Source organism: Protopterus annectens, chromosome 11.part0 (genome assembly GCF_019279795.1).
Source record: "Protopterus annectens isolate FY-2018-M chromosome 11.part0, PAN1.0, whole genome shotgun sequence".
NCBI classification, from domain to species: Eukaryota; Metazoa; Chordata; order Ceratodontiformes; family Protopteridae; genus Protopterus; species Protopterus annectens.
This window is the reverse complement of record NC_056745.1, coordinates 1100883235-1100909331: the sequence shown is the minus strand read 5'-3', so window position 1 is coordinate 1100909331 and position 26097 is coordinate 1100883235. Positions and strand designations below refer to the sequence as shown.

General features: G+C 37.2%; 1 protein-coding gene across 1 annotated transcript in view; it reads right to left on the bottom strand.

Annotated features, from left to right (window-relative positions):
* Positions 1-26097, bottom strand: part of EPS8 (epidermal growth factor receptor pathway substrate 8) — a 2217981-nt gene that overhangs the window by 25744 nt on the left and 2166140 nt on the right. The window contains exon 16 of the mRNA XM_044087279.1: positions 9980-10112. Within this exon, the coding sequence (XP_043943214.1) occupies positions 9980-10112 (133 nt within the window). The remainder of the gene's footprint in view (positions 1-9979; positions 10113-26097) is intronic.

Genomic DNA, 26097 nt, shown 5'->3' with positions numbered 1-26097 from the left:
CTTGAGAAGACCTGGAAGGGGTTGGAACGGACCAATTCTTAGAGGGCCAGTGCCTACTAAATCTAGGAGGCTGAACTTGTACAAAAATCTTTAACTGTTTGCATAGATTTAGCTTTATCTTCCATCTTTTTAAGAACTTCCTCAGCCTTGTTGCCAAACAGGTGGTCCTGATTTAAAGGAGCATCCAACAATTTAGCTTTAACATGATCAGGCAAAGATTGCTCCTTAAGCCAAGCATGCCTTCTGAGCACAGACCCAGTAACAGCAGCCCTGCAAGCGGCCTCTAATGAATCAAAACCACATTGCAAAGTATGTTTTCCAACTTGTTCAGCAGAATGCATTAAATCCTGTAATTCTTTATTTTCCACACAGTCAGGAATCAACATCATTCTCTGTTTAAGCAGTACAATAACATGTTGCTGATATTTTAACATATGAAATTGGCAGTTTAAAGCCCTAATGGCCAAGATTGCAGAAGTGCAAACCTTCTTACCCCATCTATCCAGTGCGCTGGAGTCTCTATCAAAAGGGGTAGGATTTTTAGCAGTAGAAGCCTTAATGCCCTTGGGCCCCTGTGAAATAGTCTCTGGATCTGCAATAGGATTTTTGAAAAGGAACTTGTGGGACTCAGGGACCCTTGTAGTATCTGTCAGGTTTTCTGGGAGCAGGAGGCAGGGAATCAAGGGCCAAACTAGATTCCGAAAAAGCATCATCAGCAATGTCTAGTACAGGAGGAATAGCTAAAGGTCTATGCTGAGGAAGGAGAAGGAAATACCTAAGCCTCTTTTTTGAATCAGAAAAATCCTGGCTTTCCCAGTGGAAATGCTCCCGTAGAGTATGTAAGGTATCCCCAAAAGAAAAATCCTCAGGAGGGGAAGCAGAGGGAATAGTGTCCTCTGCATCAGAATCTTCATAAGTAGATAAGGGCAAATCCAGATCATCAGAAGAATCAGAAAAAACAGAATCCTGATCAGAAGATTCATAATCAATTTCAGTCCTAGGCCTCTTAGAAGGGAGGAGGGGCTGGCTACCCGTTATTAGATCTTCAGCCATTCTTATCATTTGTTTTTTAGGCATAGAGGCCTGAGCATGTGGCCTGGGCGTCGTTTTTTTAGACATGGATCGAAATTTAGGCCTAAGTAAAAAAGGAGGCGTCAGTTTAATATGCAAGTCCGTAGGTCTAAATACACCCTCAGAAGCCGGTGCCTGCACAGTGGCTCCAGACCCATCCAAGGTAGAGACATCCGCGGGTTCCATAGTTTAAGCATCTCGTGGCATACCGGACTCTGAATGGGTCTCAGTAGAGGCCTGCAAATCAGAAGTAGTGGGTATCAGGGGCTGCAAAAGCGCTTCACTGAGTACCGGCGAACTAGTGACTGGCTTAGGAGAAGTGCCATTGACAGTTTTGGACCTCGGCAGCCTGTCTCTGTCTTTATCTTTGCGTTTTTTCAGAATCCTGGTAGTCGGATGGCTAACCGATGACATTTCTGGATAATTAAACTGAGAACCAAAATATTTAGAGGTGAAAATATACCGACGATGGATAGTGCGCTGATTAAATAAAGCACAAAACTGACAGCAAGGTACATTGTGATCAGGGCCTAGGCAAGGAATACAGTACGAATGAAAATCATTATGAGGTATTTGCTTTCCACAAGTAGTACAATTATTAACTTTTACTGACATCGGTAAGGGGCAAGAAAAAGTTTTCCCAATGGGGTACTTAGCTTTAGTTGAAGACTTCGGTTCTGAAACTCGAAAATGAAAATTTCAGGAGTCGGCCGACCGGCACTTGTGAACTGCTTCTGCTTCGGGTACTGCACAGCAAGAAAGACGGATGCAATGGCATCGGCTGCATGTTTTATACCCCTGACAACCTGACGTCATGGAAGAAGGGACAGCAACCGATGCAGGACCCAAGACTTTGTTAATCAGTCCGACTGAGGGCTACCTGCAAGCAGATAACCCAAATGTAATGACTGCAACAGTGAAACACAAAGAACATCCACCAATGCTTACCATGTCTGTATAAACAGAGTTCAGTTAGAAATCCAGCGACTAATACACAGATTATTATTTAATCTGATAAATATGTCTGCAATACCTGCATGTGGAATTGTTTCGACTGTATCAAATCATTTAACATGTAAAGACAAGAGGCACGGACAGAATAACTTCCATCAATGGCATAAGTAATGCCACCAAAACAAAAAAAAAGAGAAAAAAGAACCTAACTTTTAGAAAAGCATACTGAGACTGCATGTTTGTAAGTTTGAATGTTAATAACTAAAACCTGCTCCGTCACTTTACAGATAATGTTACAGTAGTAAATGGGACAGTAATTTCCAGGGTTAGTTACAACACTGCCCTTATACAGAGGCACCATAACTACTGTTTTCTAAAGGTCAGGCACCTAACCTATGGAGAGGCTGAGATTAAAAGGCTTAGACAGGATCAGTAACAATGAAGATTGTGCCATTAAAAAAAGCAGCCCTGCGTACTTTCCAGACCCATAAATCTTATGAGCAGCAGTGTTAAAAACAACTCCAAGGGAGGGGGCAGTGGGGTGTGACTGAGGGGAAAATGTTGGGCTAAGACTGTCAGCCTGGATATTTGCTCTTGCTTCGGCATTAAAACTGGTAGCACCATTCACTCTGAGTTAAGTGTAATATTGGGCATTACTTCTAACATGGTTGAAAAATGCCTTGCAATGACCCTTCAAAGGGTTAGCTGCCTTCATTTCAAGTTCAGCCTTACTGTAGCTAATGATGTGCTTACGATCCCTGCAGGCATGCTTACATTTCTCCTCATTCAAAGTCAGTTTGGAACTTCCGTTATAACAACGACATAAATCACCTTCTCCACCTATTATAACATTTGCTTATCTGAGTTCCTTTGGAGGGTTTTACTCCTGAATTTCCACCCATGCATATGTCAGATACTGATCTTTACATTTGTTGAGAAAGCTGTAATATCATAGGTAATGTAGCAGAGTCACAGACTGGGCTGACAGTAGAAAAAGAAGTTTTGAAATACTTAAGGCATTTACATATAGTTATAAAGCTGGCTTTGGAATATTCTTTGAATGTAGTCAAATTTATAGGCAGTTACGGTGCAATGAAAAAGTATTTGTCCCCTTCCTGATTTCTTATTTCTTGGCATGTTTGTCACACTTAAATGTCTCAGATCAGCAAACAAATTTAAATATTAAACAAAGATTACCCACGTAAACACAAAATGCAGTTTTTAAGTGATGATTTTATATATTAAGGGGAAAAAAAACTATGCAAACCTACATGGTCCTATGTGAAAAAGTAATTGCCCCCTTGTTAAATCATGAAGTAACTGTGGTTAATCACATTTTTGGGAAAGCGGAGTTCAATTTCACTAGCCATACCCAGGCCTGATTACTGCCAGACCTGTTGAATCAAGAGATCACTTAAATAGAACCTGTCAGACAAAGTGAAGTAGGCCAATGGATCCCAAAAAGGAAGACATCATCCTGCAATCTAAAGAAATTAGGGAACAGATGAAAAACAAAGTAACTGACATCTATCAGTCTGGAAAAGGTTACAAAGCCATTTCTAAAGCTTTTGGACTCCAGAGAACCATGGTGAGAGCCAGTATCCACAAATGGAGAAAACATGGAACAGTGGTGAACCTTCCCAGGAGTGGCCAGCCTTCAAACATTACACCAAGAGCACAATGACTCATCCAAGAGGTCACAAAAGAACCCAGAACAATATCTAGAAAACTGCAGGCCTCACTTGCCTCAGTTAGGGTCAGAGTTCATGACTCAACCATAAGAAACAGTCCACGCAAAAATGGCATGCATGGCAGAGTTCCAAAGCGAAAACCACTGATGACCAAAAAGAACAAAGGATCGTCTCACTTTTGCCAAAAAACATCTTAATGAACCCCAAGACTTTTGGGAAAATATTCTGTGGACTGACGAAACAAAAGTTGAACTTTTTGGGAGGTGTGCGTCTCGTTACAGCTGGTGTAAAAGTAACACAGCATTTTAGAAAACAAACATCATGCCCACAGTCAAAAATGGTGGTGGTAGTATGATGGTCTGGGGCTGCTTTGCTGCTTTTGGACCTGCACAACTTGCTGTGATTGATGGAACTATGAATTCTGCTCTCTACCAAAAAATTCTGAAGGAGAATGTCCGGCCATCAGTTCGTGACTTCAAGCTGAAGCACACTTGGGTTCTGCAGTGAATAATGATCCAAAACACACCAGCAAATCCATCTTGAAATGGCTAAAATAAAACAAAATGAAGGTTTTTGGAGTGGCCTAGTCAAAGTCCGGACTTGACTCCAATCGAGATGCTGTGTCATGACCTTAAAAAGGTGGTTCATTCTCAGAAACCTGCCAATATGGCTGAATTTAAAAAAATCTGCAAAGAAGAGTGGGCCAGAATTCCTCAACAGTGATGTGAAAAACTCATTGTGAATTATCACAAATGCTTGATTGCAGCTGTTGCTGCTAAGGGTGGCACAACCAGTTATTAGGTTTAGGGAGCAATTACTTTTTCACATAGGACCATGTAGGTTTGGATAGTTTTTTTCCCCTTAATAAATAAAACCATCACTTAAAAACTGCATTTTGTGTTTACTTGGGTTATCTTTGTCTAATATTTAAATTTATTTGCTGATCTGAGACATTTAAGAGTGACAAACATGCCAAGAAATAAGAAATCAGGAAGGGGTAAATACATTTTCATTGCACTGTAGGTATTACTACTGGGGAGAAAGGTGAGAATCTAGTGGTCAGATTTGATCAAAGAGGAGATGATATCAGTGGGTACACAAAGACAAACGCAGCATTCATAAAGTACAGGTCAAGTATATTTTCCATCTTGTGGGAAGTTGGATGGTTTATTCCAGGGAGTTGGTATTAATAAACTCTGAAAAAAGCAGGGTACATTTTATTGCTACTAGTGCAAGACTCTCAACTGGTGCTTACAATTAGGACATTATGACTATTGTGACTAACAGATCTGGGATCCAACTTGACAAGGTATCCACCATTATCCTCAGGTGACACTGAGGGGGAATCTGTATCCAGTAGACGTGATTACTGACTTTATCAAATGTGGCCAAAATGTCAAGGAACTTGAATTCAGAAGCTTGTTTTAATGGGGGTTAATATCCAATCTAAAAGAGTGACAGTCCGGATACTGTACCTTATTAAAAGGGAGTGCTGTGACAATAATGAAAAGAAGTTTTCATAAGACATGGAGTGCACTTGAATGTCCGGAAGGTATTAAAACAATGTGTAAAAATCTGTTAACCAGTTTACTGTGTAATTTAATTTAATCCTGACTTGTGCTCAGGACTAACTGTAACCTGTGGAACTTATTTAACTTGCTTACTTATGTAATCTCTGTAAATAGTCTGTTTGTAATATGTAATGCTGGTATTATGTAATGCTGTATCTGCTTACCCTTGGAGCTTTGCTCCCCAGGCCTCCGCTGAAAATGGACATGCATCCAGTCGGACTATCCCGGTCAACAAATGTAAAATAAATAAATAAACTTATCACTCAGATCCCAGCAATGACCACAGGCACCTTAATGGTGCTTGCATTATAATACATTAGGTAAATATGTGAAACAAGTGACTTTTTCCAAAAAGGGCACAACTGTGTGGGCAGAAAAAGTCAAATACGATCTGTCAGTTTATTGCAAATGAACTTTATCCAGCAGTGCTGAAGTTGATTCGGTCAGTCTGTTTTCACATATTGGGTGACCTCTGCAAATCATTTACATAGTGCTCTGAGGCACTTGTGTCTAGTCGGCTTGCCTGCTTAACAAATAAAATTAAAAAGGTGGTTTACCAGTGACCTGCACAGCATAGGTCAAGTGAATAAGACAAGAGCCAAAGTGAAAATAAAGCCTATGTGTATAATGATATTTCTTTAACAAAACTGTTTTATGTATTCTTTATCATTTAAACTGGTATACAGATGACTCCTAAAACATGTGTGAAACTGTTTTTATACTTTACCATCAGAGCATGTCCCATTTATTGTCTTCAGCTGTTTTATCAGTCTCTGACAATCTGTGTCTTAACTTACTTTCAATAGACTCTTCCCTCCTCTGTCTTAATATGTCTATTGATTTCTGTTACATCAAGCAGTTCTTCTCTTCTCCTTAATGTGCAGATAATGGGTTCTCTAGGAAGACTTACAGTAGTGCTCCCACCTACCAATCTAATGGGCTCTCTAGGAAGACTTACAGTAGTGCTCCCACCTACCAATCTAATGGGCTCTCTAGGAAGACTTACAGTAGTGCTCCCACCTACCAATCTAATAGGTTCTCTAGGAAGACTTACAGTAGTGCTCCCACCTACCAATCTAATGGGCTCTCTAGGACGACTTATAGTAGTGCTCCCACCTACCAATCTGAGAGATGAAATAAGAGACTTTATTAAAATTGCTCTAAAGATGAGTGCTGGAAGAAAACCCAGTGCAAAGAGGAGAAAGGGCATAATGAAGATGGAAAAGTAGAAGGTAATCGGGAATGGAACCTCTAGCTTCTAATGTAAGAAATCTTGAAATAATGTAGGCAGTTTCAGTTTGTTACAAACAGTAGCATCTATCTGTTAGTACGACCAGAAAGGGTAAGGAAAGAACTGAGCAAAGAACTGCATGTTTAATGAGAAGATGGACAACGGGCATAGGCAACAGGAACTCAATAATGGTTCATCAAAATCAGCAAGTCTGAACTGAGTGATATGGGAGTGCTGAAACATGGCGTCTGGATTCTAAACGTGTTAATAAGCGACTTTCCAAACAACACTTTGACAAGTTAGCAAAGTCACACTGGCTTAGAATGAGCTGAAGGGTAGTAATTTCCAGGCCTTAAAGGGTAATGATTTATTTGCAAGCAGTGTTAACTCAGGAAAATGAAAGGAAACAGGTACATCACTAAACGATAGCTACATTCAAAACACAACTTTTCATCACTTCAGATTGTATTTTCTCACCCTCACAAGTGAGTAAAATGTGATTTCGCTGCTTTCAGGCCTTCTCAACACATAACATGTTTGACTTGAACTGCATCTTGCAATTCTTTCCTTATCGCTTTATCTGGCTTTCTCATCATATGGCTATTAGGCCCAGCAAAATCGGATATCAAAAGGTGTTTTTAGCCCTGCCTTCTTTCACTCTGACCAAGGCCATAAACTTACTAGGTCTATGAAACTGATAGCTTACTGTGATCAGACAAGCTAGCTTTTAAGCAGCTCAGGAAATCTGATATCCAAGTCTGACAGAGTGATATAGAATGACAGTTTTGTAAGTTTTACTCTCATAAAAGCAAATGATGTCATCACTCTCAGCAATTTGAAAAAGAAAAAAGTCAATGTAAATTTATCTAGATACAGTCTCAAGGTGCTGACATATATGGCAGTCACAATACAAACAGTCCCTCATGTGCACTTACATATGAGCCACCTGCGGTGGACATTCAAACAATAACTGCAACAACATGGCCACCCATTCTTCAACAGAGTCACCTTGTAACGATGGTGGTTGCAGCACCTTCCGTGGTAGTTCCATTGTCCATAATTCACCATTGGACATCTTTTTGCAGGACTACAGACCAAAAATGTCATGATCACAGATACATTGGTCTAGGGAGGGAAGGCAAATTCATAGACAGGAATCACAACACATCAACATCCTGAAGCTCAGAGCAGTTCTCCAGGCCCTTACCTCCTTTCAAGTATTATCCCTCAGGGACTATTAGTGGCCCACACAGACAAAACATCAGTGGTCTGGCACATCAACAAATAAGGGGAGTGCACTCCTTTCCCACCTGCAGAAACAAACTATGGGACTTTGCCCAGGAACACAACCTGTTCCTAGTGGCAGCTCATATCCAGGGGGAGACAAATCAATATACTAGAAGAAAGGCTGACTACAAACTAAACCCTTTCTCATGAATGGTGAGTGACCTTGGGTGGCAGAAAATATATTCCAAAAAAGTGGATGGGCTGTTCTTAATCTGTTGTCCCACTGTTCAACACAGATACAATTTCCTCTCAGTCTTATCCAGCTTGAGTATAGTAAGATATGCCTGCCCATTTATAGGACATAATGTTATTCCAAACCATCTCAAAAACCTACCCACACAGATCTAGGCTGATACCAGTGGCCATACACTGACCACACAGACATGGTTTTCAGTGTTTTCTACTTTATTACAGAATAACTTTTCCTACTATCCACATCAGGGCATTGATCACTCAATTGCTGGCAACTCACAGCTTGGTATAACTTCACAGAAGCTAGCAGCCTAGTGTACACACTTTTAAGCATTGCTAGGAACACTTAACTTCACACTCATTGTCAGGGAAATTTTAACAGCCTTGAAGTGGCCATGCATGAGGATTACTTATAAGGTAGGTGGAAATATTTTGCCAAGTGGACATGATACTGAGTAATTTCACTTTCACTGGCCCAGGCACACCACATGCTCACAAAGCCTGGCTTTCACCTCCTCAAAGATCACGTAGCACCAGTATTTGCCATTGTCTACATTCCAGATGTCCCTATCTTAGCTATCTCTACAGTGAGAAAGGCTTTCTTTAAACACATTTTTTACTTATGACTCCCTATTATGGAACCTTTGCCATCATAGGACTGCTACTTTTTCCGAGAAAAGCTGGTCAAGCATCCCATCAAGCCAGCCTACTCAGTCAATCTCAAATATTTATCAGTTAAATGCTCTTCTTAGTAACCACCACAGTCTCCAAAAGAATATTAGAACCACAAGCCCTCTGCATTAATCCTTCATACCTGCTACTCCACATGGACAACAGTACTTTACATATTGACCCTAACTTCACAGATTAGCCACAGAAATCAAGCAAAGACAAATGATTCACTTTGCAGCATGTCTCCCCAACTACCAGAGTATATTTTGCATTCAACTGATGTGCACATGAACCTTATTACCTACCTGGGCAGAACAAAGAACTTCAGAAAATTGGACCAAACTTTCATTTTCTTCAGGCCTAACAGAAAAGGCCAAAAGGTCTCCAAAATCACTGTCATGATGGATCTCGTACTGTATTTCCTGCTATACTTTGGCTGGGAAACATTTATCAGCTCAGCAAAACATTCATGTCAGTAGAGCTACGGGTTTCTTCACATTGTTCTTCAAACATGCATTCAGGGATGATAGTACTGGCACAGGCTTCTCTTTCACCTATGTTAAACACTAGACAGGGTCCCAAAGCAGATCATCTGTTAGGACACCATATTATGGAGCATTTTTCCCCATATGATTCTCTCTTAAGATACCCAGAACTCGGTCCAAATGTTACACATGATGTACCTTGTTCTTGGATAAGAAAGTTATAACTAATAATGATGGAGCTGGCACTACTAGAACAAGTTAAGAATATCCCAATAAACAAGAAATATAAATATAAATACAAATACATAAATGAACTATGTAAAAAATCCATCATTCCACCTTGAGATGAGAAATGAGAAAAGCACATCTGCAATCTTACTAGCAAAAGACTAATAAAATCTTGATGGTTTCATCTTTACTGCTGCAACCAAAGTAAACACAGTAGTTATTTTAACTTCTTGTTGATTCCCTTACTATGCTCACATTATGTTGCATTAGGTATTACTATTTGATATGCAGTCTTACTGATTAAGACATTACAATAAATGCAATGAGACAAACATTACACTTTGTGTAAAGTGTAGCACATTCTAGAAAATAACATGGTCATCTTATAAGTAAAGCATAATACTGTCGGAGGAGAACTTAAAGGTATTTCTTCACAGAAAAGGTAGTACATGTATAAAACAGATTCTAACAATTCAGTACAGATTGTGACAATTCAGTACTGATAAAAATTATTGAAATATGCAGATGAATGCAGAAGACACTATTTTGTGGATCTAAGCTAATACAAGTTTGCAAAAGGAATGTATGGAACTTTACCTCTAAAGCAGCCTTCTGGACAGTAACTTGACTGTATACTCGAGCCCCATCATCTGGGCAAACTGTCCGAAGTTCATCTTTATTCAGAGAGAAAAGCTGTGCTCCTGTCAAAACCCCTAAGCTGTTCACAGTCCTGAAAAAAAAAGGTACTTGTTATGAGAATACAGTGGCAACTAAGCATTAACTTTGCCCACATCTTTGGGTAGGCATGTGAAAAAATATATGAATCTTCTCTAAAACATCAGAATGGTATTTGCACATACATCACAAGGTTTACTAGCAAAAGACTAATACAAATCTTGATGGTTTCATCTTTACCGATGCAACCAAAGTAAACGCAGTAGTTATTTTAACTTCTTGTTGATTCCTTCACTATGTTCCCACTTCTGTCACCAACTCGGAGATGAGGACCAAGAAGAATTCTAAACACTTCTGCTGGAATTCATTTGGGTACGTGGCTAGCTCTTTCTATGGGCAGCATGAACGGTCATCAAAGAAGCTGCACAACAGTCTACTAAAACAAACTCCAGGCTTAAATCCTCACTATAATGGCTATTTATTAAAATATTGTTAGCCAAGTAATACTACTCTATCAAAGGGACACTTTCTAAGGGAAAGATATAAGAATACAAAATAAACACAATTAACTAGTTTCAATGTTATGCCTCAGAAAAAGATAACTTATTGTGCAATACACTATTCTTAATATATAAATATGAAAACATAATTTAAAGTAATCACACATATAATACAACAACAAGAATAACTACATTATTTTGACAGTGACGGTACTTACAAACACACACTTTTTCTGAGAACAGCACCATCCCTGGAGCTTTAGAAGATGTATGTACACACAGGAAATGAAGGAGGTAATATGTACAGGAGTAGGCAATTAAAGAGATTTCAATTCATCTGAGGAAATCCAGGTGGGGCTACCACTTTTTCAGATGACCAAAGTGGCACACTTTTCATGGAAGTATGACATTTTGTAGCAGATTCCACACCCATAACCAGAGCAAAGAACTGGACTTCAGTCTTTTTGAATTTCAGTTAAGTGTTAGTTTGTAGCATATTAAATTGACTCAGATGTAATACAATTGTTTTACGTAGCTACCAGAGCAATATTTGCAAATATTTTTGTCATACAGTTTTAGGACATTGGCCATTGTTTATCCCCCCACCTACCCTTTGATGCATCTGCCCAAACAGGAACTTTTCAGTATAAAGAGGGATAGGTTGTAACAAAAGGCCTTGGGTTGTAGAACATCACTTGGAAGAATATTATCAAAAGTTGAGATAATAAAGGATCAGCAGTGTATTGTAATATGCCGTCAGTTTTCACCTATGTATACATATCTTCTGTTCTTACATTTGTGGAGTCTCTCTCCCTGGGCCTCCACTGAAAACGGATAAAATTATCTAGTTGGACTTTCCCAGTAAATAAATGTTAATAAATAAACCCTATTCTCCTATATAACTCAAGCCACAAATCATTACACAAATCTCAAAAAAAAAATCACATCTAGGTAGTAACTTCATATACACTACATTGTTGCCTCTTACATTGCAGAACCTCTCTTTCACCTCTTATCTTAACAATTAGCCTCACCTCAGATGAACTGACAAACAGCAATCATTACACCTGTACTTATAATACCAACATCTGTGAGCATTTTTTGCCCTGAATCCTTATTCACCTTCAACATTGCTTTCGGCCTTCTTTTACAGCTACATCAGCAGTCTCCGCTACTGTTCATGAATTTAATTCATTCCTTCAAGTACAGCTCTTCTGAGCATGTACTGTTAACTCCTAGTGAGTGCAGCTTGAGCCTTTAAAACTGAAGTTATTACCTTACAATTCAAATAGTCATACCTTTAGAACAAGTGTTACTAGAAAAATATAAATCGCAAACTATTCAGCATAAATTAATCTTTACATTAGTAGCATTCATTCAGTTCAATGCTTTAAGCTGTATTTTGTAAGTTAAAACAAAGGCAGTGAATATTAATTATGTAATGATGTATAAACAGCTTATGACATCTCAGTAACCATTCAAGGAAGACACATACTGCCAGCAGGATTTTCTTCATACAACTGTGAGCTTTCATATGAGGATATGCAATTCTGTCTAGGTTACCTGAATATTGAAACATTTAGAGAAATACGAAAATTATTATAAAACAAACACCATACAAATAATATTCAATATCTTTTTAGCTGCATTAGGCAGAGGTCAAATATCGGTACAATTGTTTGTTGTCACGTATGCTTTAAGATGAAATCTTCGGATACCTTGTATGTAGCATTGATTTGGAATTATTAATGCAAATATAAACAAGCAACATTTGACTCCTAGAGGTGTCAGTAGGAGGTAACTGCAGAAATGCCTGGATGTGCACTTGGCTGTAGCTTTAATAATGGTGTAATGACTGGGATGGTGCTCATTGACCTGTGCAGATCCTTCCACCTTGTGCATCATGACCTATCTCTGTTAACTCAAAATGATAGGTTTTGAAACACAACTGTCATATGGTTCAAAAAAAAAGAAAGAAAGAAAATAAGTCTTATACTTGAGGTTGTACTCCACCATCACTGTACCCTAGAGCTCCATTTCAGGCTCCATGCTATTCTCACTATTTATAAATTCCTCTCACTATGGAGCTCCCTCATCAGAAGATAAGCCTCTGTGCCAGGGTCCTGCTGTTCACCTCATGAAAGAAGAGCAATGACTTTCAAAATGAATTTCAGCAGCTATAACAGATGAACATGTTACAATAAAATGATATCAAAATATTATTATGGGCAGAAAATTTTGCAATTATATTAAAATTAACACTTTGTGGAAACACAGCTGCTCTGTGACAGCATGTCAAAACACAAAAGGAGTTTTTCATTGACCAAATGTAATTTTTACAAGGGTGATGAAAATGCATGAAGAAAATTTCTTAACAAATATTGCACTGCTTGTGATTTTTTTTTTTTTTTTTTGCAGTGGTGTATGCTTTCTATTTCCTGTTAACACTGTATGCATGGACTTTTTGCAAGTTATAGCCATGAAAGATTAAAAAAAAGTTGACAGCAAAACTTTTTTTTCTAGTTACAATTTACTTGGCTCTATGTCTTTGTATCATTTCCAAAACTTATAAAAGCTAACCATGTTAAAAAAAAAAACCTTAGTCCAGAGTCTAGTCACCATAGTTACAGTAAATGACTCACAGAACAGCACAATTCTCCTTTATAAAAACACTGATAAAACTATTACTGTTGTACTTAACCATCTCAAATACGCCTGAAGGTTTGTTAGCTGCCTTACTCCAAATGCAAGAAAGGCAAACAATAATAAAAATCTTATCCTTAAATTATAATATCTCCCCATAAAAGCACTTGGCAAACATACTACCAATACATAATTCATTAAGCTAAAACCTTTCGCATCAAGTGAGTCCATTACTGTCAAATGTTTGAGATTACCAGCACCTCTCCCTTGTCACTGGCAGAGCTGCATACCTACTTGCAACTACTGCATGTAACCTAAAAACTTCTGCTTTTCTGTTGCAAACATATTAGCAACAGCAGCAGCTATTCACTACTATCACAGAGCAATACAAACCTCAGCAAACAGCTGTTTATCACAAACTCATACTGAAAGTGCCTTCTCTAAAAATCAGTCCATCAGTTTGGAACAACTCTGTAGTCAACATGTGTACCAAGCTTTACTCAGTTCCTCCAAAAAATATCATTCAATCCTTTAGAAGCTTCCTCTAAGTGTACCTATTTCACACAATAGCCAAGTGTACAATTCACTTTACCACATCGCTCTCTTCACAAAAACTAACTGCAAACTGTGACTCCCTATCTATCCATTAACCACCTGATTAACTAAAATTTTCTGTATGTCATAGTCTGAACACCCTGAACATCTTTAATTGACATGCTCTATACCTTGAACTAAGGCAGTGAGCACTCCATAAATTGCATGTATTTCATAGTACATCTTCACCTCTACTTTATCCTGGTAAATGTGCAATGCACAAACATAACTTTTTTTTTTTTTTATAGCTATTAGCTGTATTACCTTCATGTAGTAATCAAACTATATCACACACTATTTAAAGCTAATGCAGCTATAAATATTTATCTCTACAAATATGCAAATATACTGCCTTTTACATTGCATGTTTACTATCACAATGTAAGAAAACACAAAACCACTGCAGCAAATTATTGCAAAACTGTAAACATAAACTATATGACCTGGATGCAGCCAAAAAAGAATCAATTTTAGCAGCACACCCAGCCAGTTAAATTCCAAAATGAAATAAAAAGCAAAAAAGAGTCCAGAGCATACCTCTCAACTGTCCCTGATTTTGACTCAAATTTTAACTCTGTCCCTCTTAATCCCTCCTAAAACTAGTGGCTTTTGGAGGAAAGGTGGTGAATTACACTTAATGAATAATGACAATAATTAAGAGTTATAACTTCTTTTACTTCAGAAAATGTGTATTAATTCATATGCTCTGATTCGGTCAATGTTTCAAGTTAATAGCGCTAACATTTTAAAAGTGTCCCTGGTTGTCCCTAATTTTTTCTTGACTTGTCCCTGATTCTGTTGAAACTTGTCCCCAGTTGGTTGAGAGGTCTGGTCTAGAGACACAAGGTAAAATTCACAGATAGGTTGCAGAGTACACAACAAGCCATTTACATGGAAGGGTGACATGCAGGGAGCGGGTAATTCGGAGACATGAATTTCACAAGCAGTCACACAGTGTAGTATGCAACACCTACAAATGAGGGCATAAGCCTTTGCAAGTGATGCAGCACAACCAAATGTTGGATTTACTGAGTTAAAAATGAAGGAAATGGAAAAATAAATGTCATGATACAGAGATAACAGCAAAGCAGTTTGAGAGGGTTACTTCTTGGCTTTGTATAGAGAGAAAACATTTTGAGAACACTTGCACAGTATGCTTCAGAAATGCTGGGAATAGCAGCACCATATCATAGCAGCCACTACCACTGCTGGTCAGGTTGCAAGTATTTGCAGGCCATGGGCACAAAGGATTTATGGGCATTAGCTAAAAAGCATAAATAAATTGATGACCAGATAAGTGACTCAGACATAAAAAGACCCCTTGACAATGTAGTTTACCATCATGCTATCACTGATGCCATCAGGGTATGTACACAGGCTCTTTCTAGTCTAGTCTAGATACAGGGAGCTACCATCAAACAAATGGGGCACCTTATGAATTTCACAGGCATCTGCCTCATGAATACTCAATATGTTTCCCTCCCATCATGCTTCTACATGAGTAAGTCCACATATGGTTCCCCATGAATGCAAATCAGAAATTCAGTACTACATATGGCTTCGGTGATACTGTGCACGTCTATACAGAAGTGAATGTCATAGATCACAAATATGCAATCAACAAAGGCTCCCTGTTGCCCACATTCACAGTATGCAGCAGTACTACAACATGTACCACAGAACACAGCAGCAGCAGTGCCAACAGCAATCAAGAGCAAGACACACATCTATCATGAGCCATCCCTATCAGTAATGGGCCTAATACATGCCAGAGGTAGCAAAGCAGCAGTGGCAGGGTGATATCGACGGGCTATGGCAGTCATACAGTCATAATATGACAGTGTTAGCGACACAGGCTAAATGTGAGGCATGCAGTGTTCCTATCAGGCTATATCTGTCAACGCATGGACTGGTCACACTATGCAGCACACAATGGACAGTGCTGTAGATCATAATCATATGCACAGAGTAGGGGATGGGATGCCACTGCATAGCCGGGACCTGATGTCACTGTGTTTGCAGAACTGTCAGGGCTTGCAGTCTATTTTTAATTGATTGACTTTACTGTACAAGTAAATATTTACATTGTTTTCTCAAATCACTGGCATCATTTTTATGCCAAGGGTATAAAAGTGACTTTTTACTATGTGGTATTAAACTCATTTTTTTTACTGACTTTGTTCATTCATTTATTTATTTAGTTTGTAATTTTTTTTATAGGACTACATAAATACTCACTTTGCTATCTACATGCACAGGTATTCTCAATGTACCAGGTGTACAGTGGGAGGTACAGTCATTGTATGAAGGCCCCATGAGGTCAGGTCAGCTACCACAACTACAACATGAGCAAAAAAAGGAAGCTAGCATGTACGGCTGGTGCAAGGCAAGCAAGCTAGTTAGACCAAAATAAAAAAATGCCAGCACCAAGAATGAATTGAGTAATAGTAGCTTTATTTAAGCTGAAATTCTAGACCGGTTTCAGCACATGGCTTTCATCAGTAGATTGTTACACATAAAATGAGAAGGTCATGCTTTAAATACCTTTATAACAGGAGGTAGAATGACATCATTTCCTGTCTCAAAAAGAAAATGTTACAAAATAAACATAAAAGTAAAAATAAATGTTAGTATACAATTCAAAATGCATGTGCGTAGAGAATAAACATATTCTAACATCAATATTAAAGTAAAAAATGAACAATGTATGAATTATGATAATTTGTCATTAAGTCCAGGGGAAAACAAACTGCCTAATTTCACTATCCATCTTTTCTCTTTGTTATTCAGAATATCATGCCATCCAGTTTTAAAAGCACGGTTGCCTATAATGTTATCAATTATAGTAAATGAGAACTTGGCAGTGGGATGATTCATAGTGTGTCTGTACAAGGCATTTGTGATCCTACAATTTCTGATATCCCCCAGGTGTTCAGATATTCTAATTCTGAACTGTCTGTATGTCTGTCCAACATAAAAGGCTTGACATGTGCATGTTGCAAGATAAATACTCCAATCCGAACTACAGTTACCAAAAAAACCAATATCATATAAATGACCAGTGTTTCTGCTATTAAAAGTTTTAGTTTTGAATATGTAGCCACAAAAGCTACAATGACCACAAGGGTATATTACAACTAGTTTCTCACCTGTTAATGTTCTTTGGGATAAAGTATCATCCCTAGAATTAAGTTTCTTATAATGTGAGAAATGAGATCCAAGTGTTTTCCCCTTTCTGTATGAAAATGAGCATTGCTCCCCCAAATAGTCCTCTAAGAGGGAATGAGACTTCAGTATGTTCCAGTGTTTATCTATAATATTAAGAAGATGTTTAGTATTTCTACCATAGGTTGTAACAAATCTGAAACGTTCTAGATTGGTCTGTTTTTGATGTTCTTTATATTGCAGTAGTGAATCCCTAGATTGGTTTTTGCTCCATTGCATGGCAGAACTAATAGTATGTCTAGAGTATCCTCTAGTAAGAAACCCATTGGCTAAGTCATTATGATGTTGTTTTAAATCTTGCTCAGAGGAACATATACTTTTGAGTCGCAAAAACTGTGATTTAGGAATGTTATTGATAGTGTGTTTTGGATGTACACTGTTGGCATGGAGCAAGGTGTTATATTCGGGAAATTTGCGATATACAGAAGTTTTTAGTGTATTGTCTGGTTGACGCTGTAAAAAGACATCCAAAAAATGTATTTCATTATGATGATAGTCCACCGTAAATTCTGTACCCCAAATGTTTCCATTAAGATGTTCAACAAATTCTTGAAGATAATCACTGCCACCCTTCCATACTAGCCAACAGTCGTCCAAATATCTTCTCCAGATATCTATCTCTGGTATGTATACATTATGCAACTCATCATTGATGATGTGTTCCTCCACATAACCCATATAAAGGTCAGCATAAATGGGTGCAAATGAGGCACCCATTGCCGTACCCTGTATTTGCCAAAAGCAATCTTGTTTGAAGTAAAAGATATTCTTGGTAAGGATATGTTCAGCCATGCAAATAAGTAATGTATTAAATCCTGGGGCATAAATATTAGCTTTGTTTAACCAAAAATCCAAAGCTGCTAGTCCTGCCCAGTGTGGAATACTAGTATATAGAGACTTGACATCTAGGGTACACATTAGCCAATCTGGCTCCAATTCTGATTCAGAGACAATTTGCAAAAATTCAGTAGTGTCTTGAAGTCTGGCTCTAATTAGAGATAGAAGGGGTTTCAGTTTTTTGGTTAGAAAAACAGAAAGAGGTTCTGTAAGTGATCCAATCCCAGACACAATAGGTCTGCCCGGCGGTTCATGTAGAGATTTGTGGATTTTCGGTAATAGATATAAATATTGTTTAGCTGGATCTTTGACCATCAAATGTGATCTGATCTTGTCAGAAATGATGCCAGCCTCCTGTAAAAAGTCATCTATTTCTCTTTTGAAATTAGGTGTAGGGTCGGTACTCATTTTCATGTAATGATGATGGTTAGACAACTGTCTATTTCCTTCATCCCAATAATAATCGGCATCCATGACTATAACCGCACCCCCCTTATCAGCAGAGAGAATGACAATGTCAGTGTTATTCTTAAGATGTGTTAGGGCAAGTTGTTCTGACTTGGATAAATTATGCTTGATGTTATAATCTGATCTCAAATGAAAATGTAAGTCTTTGATAACTGCCTGTTGAAAAATAGCCACATGTTTATCCATTGGAGGATTAAATGTTGATTTATGAAACCGAAATTCAGAATATCTTTGAGGAGTATCAGAATGATCCTGTTGTCTGAAAAATAAATTCAGGTTAATCTTTCTACAGAATGCAATAGTATCTGATACTAAAGAACTCTCATCAATGAAAAAGCCAGGAATGAATCCAAGACCTTTATTGAGTAATGTGTATTCATCTTGAGATAAAACATACTTTGAAATGTTGAGTACATTAGTACAAGGTAAATCTATTTCACTACTGACATGAACAGATCCTCCAAACTTTTTACCCTTGTGTTTTATGCCTCCCCTATGTTTTCTACCCCTAAAGAGTCATCTGATGTTCGTCCCCTCTTAACATTTGGTGAGTCACCAGTGCCAAAAGATTCTGTGTCTGTTGTTGAGGACTCCTCACCAGAAGTAGTGTTACTGAAGCCTGTCTTTTTTAAAATAGACCTAGGCCTCTTTTTACGCACATAAGGCGGATTCTTTGTACCCTGGGCAAACCTTACCCCCCTGTGTGACTCAAACTGTCTACCTCTATCATAATCCTCCCTGTCTCTTGAGAATTTATGAAGTTTTTTAGTTTTAAGATTATTTTCAAGAGTCAACAGTTCCTTGGATAATTTGCTCAGGCCACCCTTGAAACTGGCCTGTTCTTCAAATTTTTTAAGATCATGGCATGTCTTTTCAACTTCCAAAATATTGGTCTGAACAGTTCTTTCGTAAAAAGATGCCAATATATTCACAAATGACATGGCTGCCTCCTGCTGTGCTAGCTGCCAATCTTTGAGTAAAATATCATCTGGTATTCCAACCAATGTTTGAATTTTTGACTTTAACCCCCTAGGGGATATTTTTTGATTCTGATAGGCCTTGAACAATTTGTGATGCCAAATATTTGTCCTAAGTGTTTTGATTTGCTTGCTTAACTGATTAAACAAGTGGGAGCAACCATCAACTGGATCTAATATTGGACCGCTAACAGATTCCATTGACATCATGCCAATGCTAAAAACCTGTATATCATCTTTATCCGCACATAGGCCAGATAATAACTTCTGTAGATCCATGACAATAAGTTGCCTGAGAATGATATTAATTGCTTGCAAATCAAAGCCAATCAAAAATGTGGCCTGAGCAAAAAACCAGGAACAGTATCAAAATCCCAAAATTTAATATATCTATATGTATATCTGTGTCAGTTTCAGTCAGACCGGGATGAAAGCATATGACCCATGGATGACCAAAAATAAAGAGAAAGATAGACCTTGCTATCTGAATGACCTAGAATTCTGGTTATGATATCAATTTAAACAATAATACTGATATGATATTTTCATATAGTATATTTAGGTCAAATTAGTACTACATGTGGCTAGCTTTTATCAATGTTCCCCTTGAAATAACCCATCCAGCAAAAGAGGGAGACTGTTCAGATTTCTACCAATAATAAGGTATAGAAATAATTATATAATGTTAATAAATGCTAACATAGTATATTCCTGCTCAAGAGCAAAAAATAAGGAACAATGTAATGAGCTTAGTAAGCACGAGATATCATACCCTGCTTGAGTTATACCAAAATATATATTTTTATATTAACATAGCAAGTATCTGTAGTCTTGACCTAAGTTATAAGCAATGCCCAAAAAATGAGAATTGCAAGGGTTGTAATCAATCCAGTCACAACATAAATGTCCCTATCCAGATACTACTAGATATATAAATAGTATACAAAGCCTGGCCTAAACAGCTTATATAAAAAGTCATATGATGAGTATAATCATGATATATTCCTGCTGGACAGCAAAGAAATTAAGCAGTGTAATGTGCTTTAATAAACACGATATAACATACCCTACTAGAATTTTTAAAAAGAAAGAAAATTATTGTATAAACAAAACTAGTATCTGTATTGTTAACCAAAATGATAAGCAAAGCCCAAAAACTGAGAATTGCATAGGTTGTATACAATTTAGCCACAACATGAATGTCCCTATCTGGATACTGCTAGATATATGGACAATGCACAAAGCCTGACATAAACAATATAAAAGTAGTCATATGATATGGTATATTCATTAAAGATATCAAAAATTGTCAGGCAATATAATCTGCTTGATAAGCATAATATGTCCTGCTATAGTCTTTCCAAAATATATATTTTTATAAGCTTAGCAGGTATCCTGAGTTATAAGCAATGCCCAGAAAGCAGAAAATAATGACCAAAATTCACATCCCACTCAATATATAAACAATGTACAAAGCTTGACATAAATAGCATATAATACCATTGAGTGAGAGATATAAGTATAAGGGCTTCTTAACAGAAAGCAGGAAGTATTTAGAAAAGATTCAATACATTAATCTGCTTGAATGAAAACATTCTGTTGCTATTTGATCACCATATACCTATTCATGAAAATGTGGCCAATACTCCAAATATAATAATGGATATCGTTGTAAAAAAGCAATCATAAGTACAAAGACATATTATAAATTATACAGTCCCAAATCCTGAAGAACAACTCGCAAAAAAAATGTCCAAATTCTTCAAACAAACTTGCATGAAAATGCAGTGACTGTAGAGTGAAAAATAAGTGTAAAAAATCATCGCGTTTATATTCCCCACAATAAAATATCCATCCAACGATGATAAGGCAGCCAAAATTGTTGATGTTATTCAATTAAAAGGTCCAAAATAGAAAGGAAACGGTCTCAACAGTCCCAAAAAATATATATAAGATAACAAGATGAGAAAACCATTTATGTAAAAGTACCTGAATATGGATTTGTTCAGTAACAATAGTCCAATAGGGAACTCACTGATCCATATGGTGTTGAATGAAAATCTTCGCCTCTGCCCGTTTAGAAGCGCCCGCTCATCTCCCTGTTGGTATCAAGCACCTGAATAATCCCAGAATCACCAAAGGACATCTGAAATAGCTGAAACCATGTGTTCACAAACCTAGGTGTTGCAATCCAAAAAAAGACTTCACAAAAATCTTCGCCTCTGCCCGTATGGAAGCACCAGGTCGTATTCCTATTAGTGTCCAACATCAAAGTAATCCCAAAGTTGCTTAAAGAACATGAGAAATAGCTGAAGCCATGCTTTCTCCAATAAAAGCGTTATAATCTGTCAAATAACTCCACATAATGAAATCCAAGGCAACAGAATAGTAATCCACTGGAACCCAACGAAAAGGCACATGCAAAGAAAATGTACATGAAGCAAAAGCAGTATGTAACATAAACGCCAACTCCAGATGAGGAGCCCTCCTCAACAGACACAGGAATATCACAAAATGGCGCTTCTCCAACTTCTTAATCCATTCAAATGCCAACAGCCAGCAAAACATCAACATGAGCAAAAAAAGGAAGCTAGCAGGTACGGCTGGTGCAAGGCAAGCAAGCTAGTTAGACCAAAATAAAAATAAAAAAATGCCAGCACCAAGAATGAATTGAGTAATAGTAGCTTTATTTAAGCTGAAATTCTAGACCGGTTTCAGCACATGGCTTTCATCAGTAGATTGTTACACATAAAATGAGAAGGTCCTGCTTTAAATACCTTTATAACAGGAGGTAGAATGACATCATTTCCTGTCTCATTTTATGTGTAACAATCTACTGATGAAAGCCATGTGCTGAAACCGGTCTAGAATTTCAGCTTAAATAAAGCTACTATTACTCAATTCATTCTTGGTGCTGGCATTTTTTTATTTTGGTACAACTACAACATACCAGGTCCTGACAGTGGTTTGCCTGCAATACAGACAGCTGGCATGGCATGGTACCTACTTATCCCTCTGTCCAACCCAGGTTGTGTAGTCAAAAATGATGCGCATGTACAACATACAAAATGCACTCTGCCTTCCTCGAAGTCTTGCCCCAGCCCTCCACCCGCTGAGCACATGAAGTGCAGCTGTACTTAAAGGAGATAAATATGTTAACTAGTAAATGCTCATGTAGATAATTCAAATGACCAGCAAATGGCAGCATACATCACCCCATAATGTAAAACTCCTATGATAGCTGATGTACGCTGAGCAAATTACAACCATTAACATGTGTACAGCAAATGTACATCTCTATGTATATAATATATACATTTTATATATATATATATATATATATATATATATATATATATATATATATATATATATATATCTTTATGTAAGATAAAAACTATTGAAATCAGCCCATAATGTAAAACTCCTATGTTAGCTGATGTACGCTGAGCAAATTACAACCATTAACATGTGTACAGCAAATGTACATCTCTATGTATATAATATATACATTATATATATATATATATATATATATATATATATATATATATCTTTATGTAAGATAAAAACTATTGAACTCACATTAATGATAAATATAATGTCATACCAACTATGTAAATAATATAACACACAAAAATAAAAAACACACAAGCCTAACAAAAACAAACAGTAATAATAAACCTAATGCCTCAAAGGCCTATCTATTAAAAATGGTTTAAGGGATACCTTGTCATTCAATTCATGTGCTTTATTGGCTTGCAAGCTGATAAAGCATATGGACTGAATGACAAAGAGAGGTTGACCTTTGCAGTTTTCTTTATATACCAAATTTTAGGCATGCTCATTTTTGCAATGTATTCACATTAATGTCCACAGGATGGCAGTATGTTCATTTGGAGCAGTAACTCCAAGTTAGTTCTTCTGAAAGACTTGTTTAAGTAATGAAAAGGCCTTTGACCTCCTTAGTGATGCATGCTAACCCTAACGCTGTCCCCGCCCCTAACTCTAAACTACATCTTAAATCTAAAAAAAACTTTCCCATAACACTACCACTATACAAGACACCACAGACACTCACCATGCACACAAAAGCAATCATATACACTGAATCTGTCCCCTAACCCTAAATATTCAAAATCACACACTTAACCTCTCCCCTTACCTAACACCCCTGCTCTAAACCTACATCCCATTTACCTGTTCTAACGAGCCACACACCAATCAAAACATGCATTCACTAATTCAGACATTCAATCAAATACATACAAACAAAACATCTGTTCAATAAAGTGGACATTTGATGAACAAACACTGCACTTCTGTTTTTCGACCAAAGCAATCGGCAACCAAACAAAGAATACCAACAGTTATGATGGGTACAGTCTCTCAAGAAGTGAGCCCTGCTGCTTCTGGGTTTTTTGAAAGAGTTCAGAGCAAGGATAGTTGTTCTTCGTTTTGTTGGTATGCTGCTGAAATTTAGGTACTCAGAGTGTGTGTGTGTGTATATATATATATATATATATATATATATATATATATAGATATATAGATATAGATATATATATATATATATATACACACACATATCTACACACACACACACACATATATCTATATATATATATATATATATATATATATATATACACACACATCTACACACACACACACACACACACACACACACACACACACATATATATATATATATATATATATATATATATATATATATATATGCATATGGGTCCCATTCAGACGATTGACTCAAATGAAATTCAAACTTCATACGGTCAAGACCATACGATCGACTTTCCAAAATGTTGAAGCTTTTGAATGGAGATCATGGTAGAGAGGGGTTCAAAATATTTGCCCTTTTCCTCACTGTAGTGCAATCTCAGAGCTGGCACATACAACATCCAAGGGGTGTGGGGGCATGCAAGGGGGGTCTGACCTCTGCAACAATCTAGATTTTTGTTTTCCATAGTTCAACATTTCGAAAAGTCATTCATATTAGGCTTGAACATATGAAGTTCAACTTGTTGTTGAGATGTCTTCTGAATGGGATGGATACACATACATATACATACACACACACACACACACACACACACACACACACACACATATATATATATATATATATATATATAGATAGATATATGCATGCCATTTCTTTGAAAAGTGCAGGGGGTGTGTGGTTTAATGCTGACAGTACAGATAGGCAAGCATGGAAAATGTCCAAGGTGTGTAATGTTGAGACAGGTAAGGGGGTTGGAGGAGTAAGAGTGTTTTGTGCGTATGTGAGCTAGGGCTAGGGTCGGGATGGGTACTGTATGTTTGCATGCGAGCTTCTGTATTTTAGGTTTAGGGTCATGGTTAGGTTATGCGATAGATATAACGCCGTTTGTGAATGTTTGCGTGTCTTGTGTATGGGCAGTGTTATGGGAAGGTTTTTATGAAGATAATGGGTAGGGTTAGCACCCATTACTAAGGTAGTGCAAGGGGGTGTGGAGCTGTTAATTTGCTTCTCTGTAAAGTATGCCCCAACAAAGTGTTCAGTGTAGTCTGATCAGAAGCAGCAGCAGATTTAAAGAGCACCTCCATTGTCCTGAAACTACTGCTGGTACACATGCAAGTTCCTGTCATAGCAAAGCCTCAAGATTTGCTGGGATCAGTTTGTTTGGACGTAGTAGTAGCATAACTGAAAAAGGTTCACCTGAAAAACAAAGACTAGAACCGGCAGTGGATATATGAAAGCTATACTTGGCACAGTACAAATTTTCATTCTACTCAACCAACTTCCTTATCCATTGATAAGAGCTGCATGTACCCACCTCCTTTTTTTGTAGTTTACAGATAAGCTAAATAACAGTTACACTGAGCAGACACAAAAAATGGTTGCTTTTAAGGGTTATCTTTCTGGCATGTATATATCTGCACATAGCATACATACATGTGTGTGTATGTATGCATATATATATATATATATATATATATATATATATATATATATATATATATAAGACACATACATACATACATATATACGTGTACATATACACATATACATATGCATATGTATGTTTATGTATATATGTATATATATATATATATATATATTCCACAGAAAACAAGCAGGCTGTGTGAATGAATCAGTGCTCCAACAACAAAAGAAGCACTGAACCATAGATAAGAGGTTTTTTTGTATATTAATTTTTTATATATCAATGTTTTAAAATAGATTTGTATTTTTATTTATAACTATATAGGGATTGCACTACTACATGTTGATATTTTATATAATTTTTATATGAAGTTTTGTGCTGTGTCTTTAAATGTTGAATAGATGTGATGTCACAATGTTAAAAGGATATTTCAATGCATGGATTTATTCTGTTTGAATTGTCTGATGAAGCAGCTTGACTGCAAAAGTGCTCACCGTTGTATTCATTTATATTAAAGCAGTGTTTTATCCAGCCATGGTTCAGTGATGTTATACATTTTTTAAACATACATACATACGTGGAAGCGTGCCAGAATCCTGAAAGCCCAAAATCCTGAAGCCCAAAATCCTGAGACCAAAATCCTGAAAGTTCAAAATCCTGAAAATTCAAAATACTGAAAACTTAAAATCCTGAAAACACACAGGATACAAACACTTACTATATTCCACTACAAGTACATACAGAAACATATTACTCTTCAATTATATGCAGGGGCAAGCCCCTGCACTCATGTGGGCCCCCCACACCCTCTGCTACTTAAATATATCAACTCCAAGATTGCACTT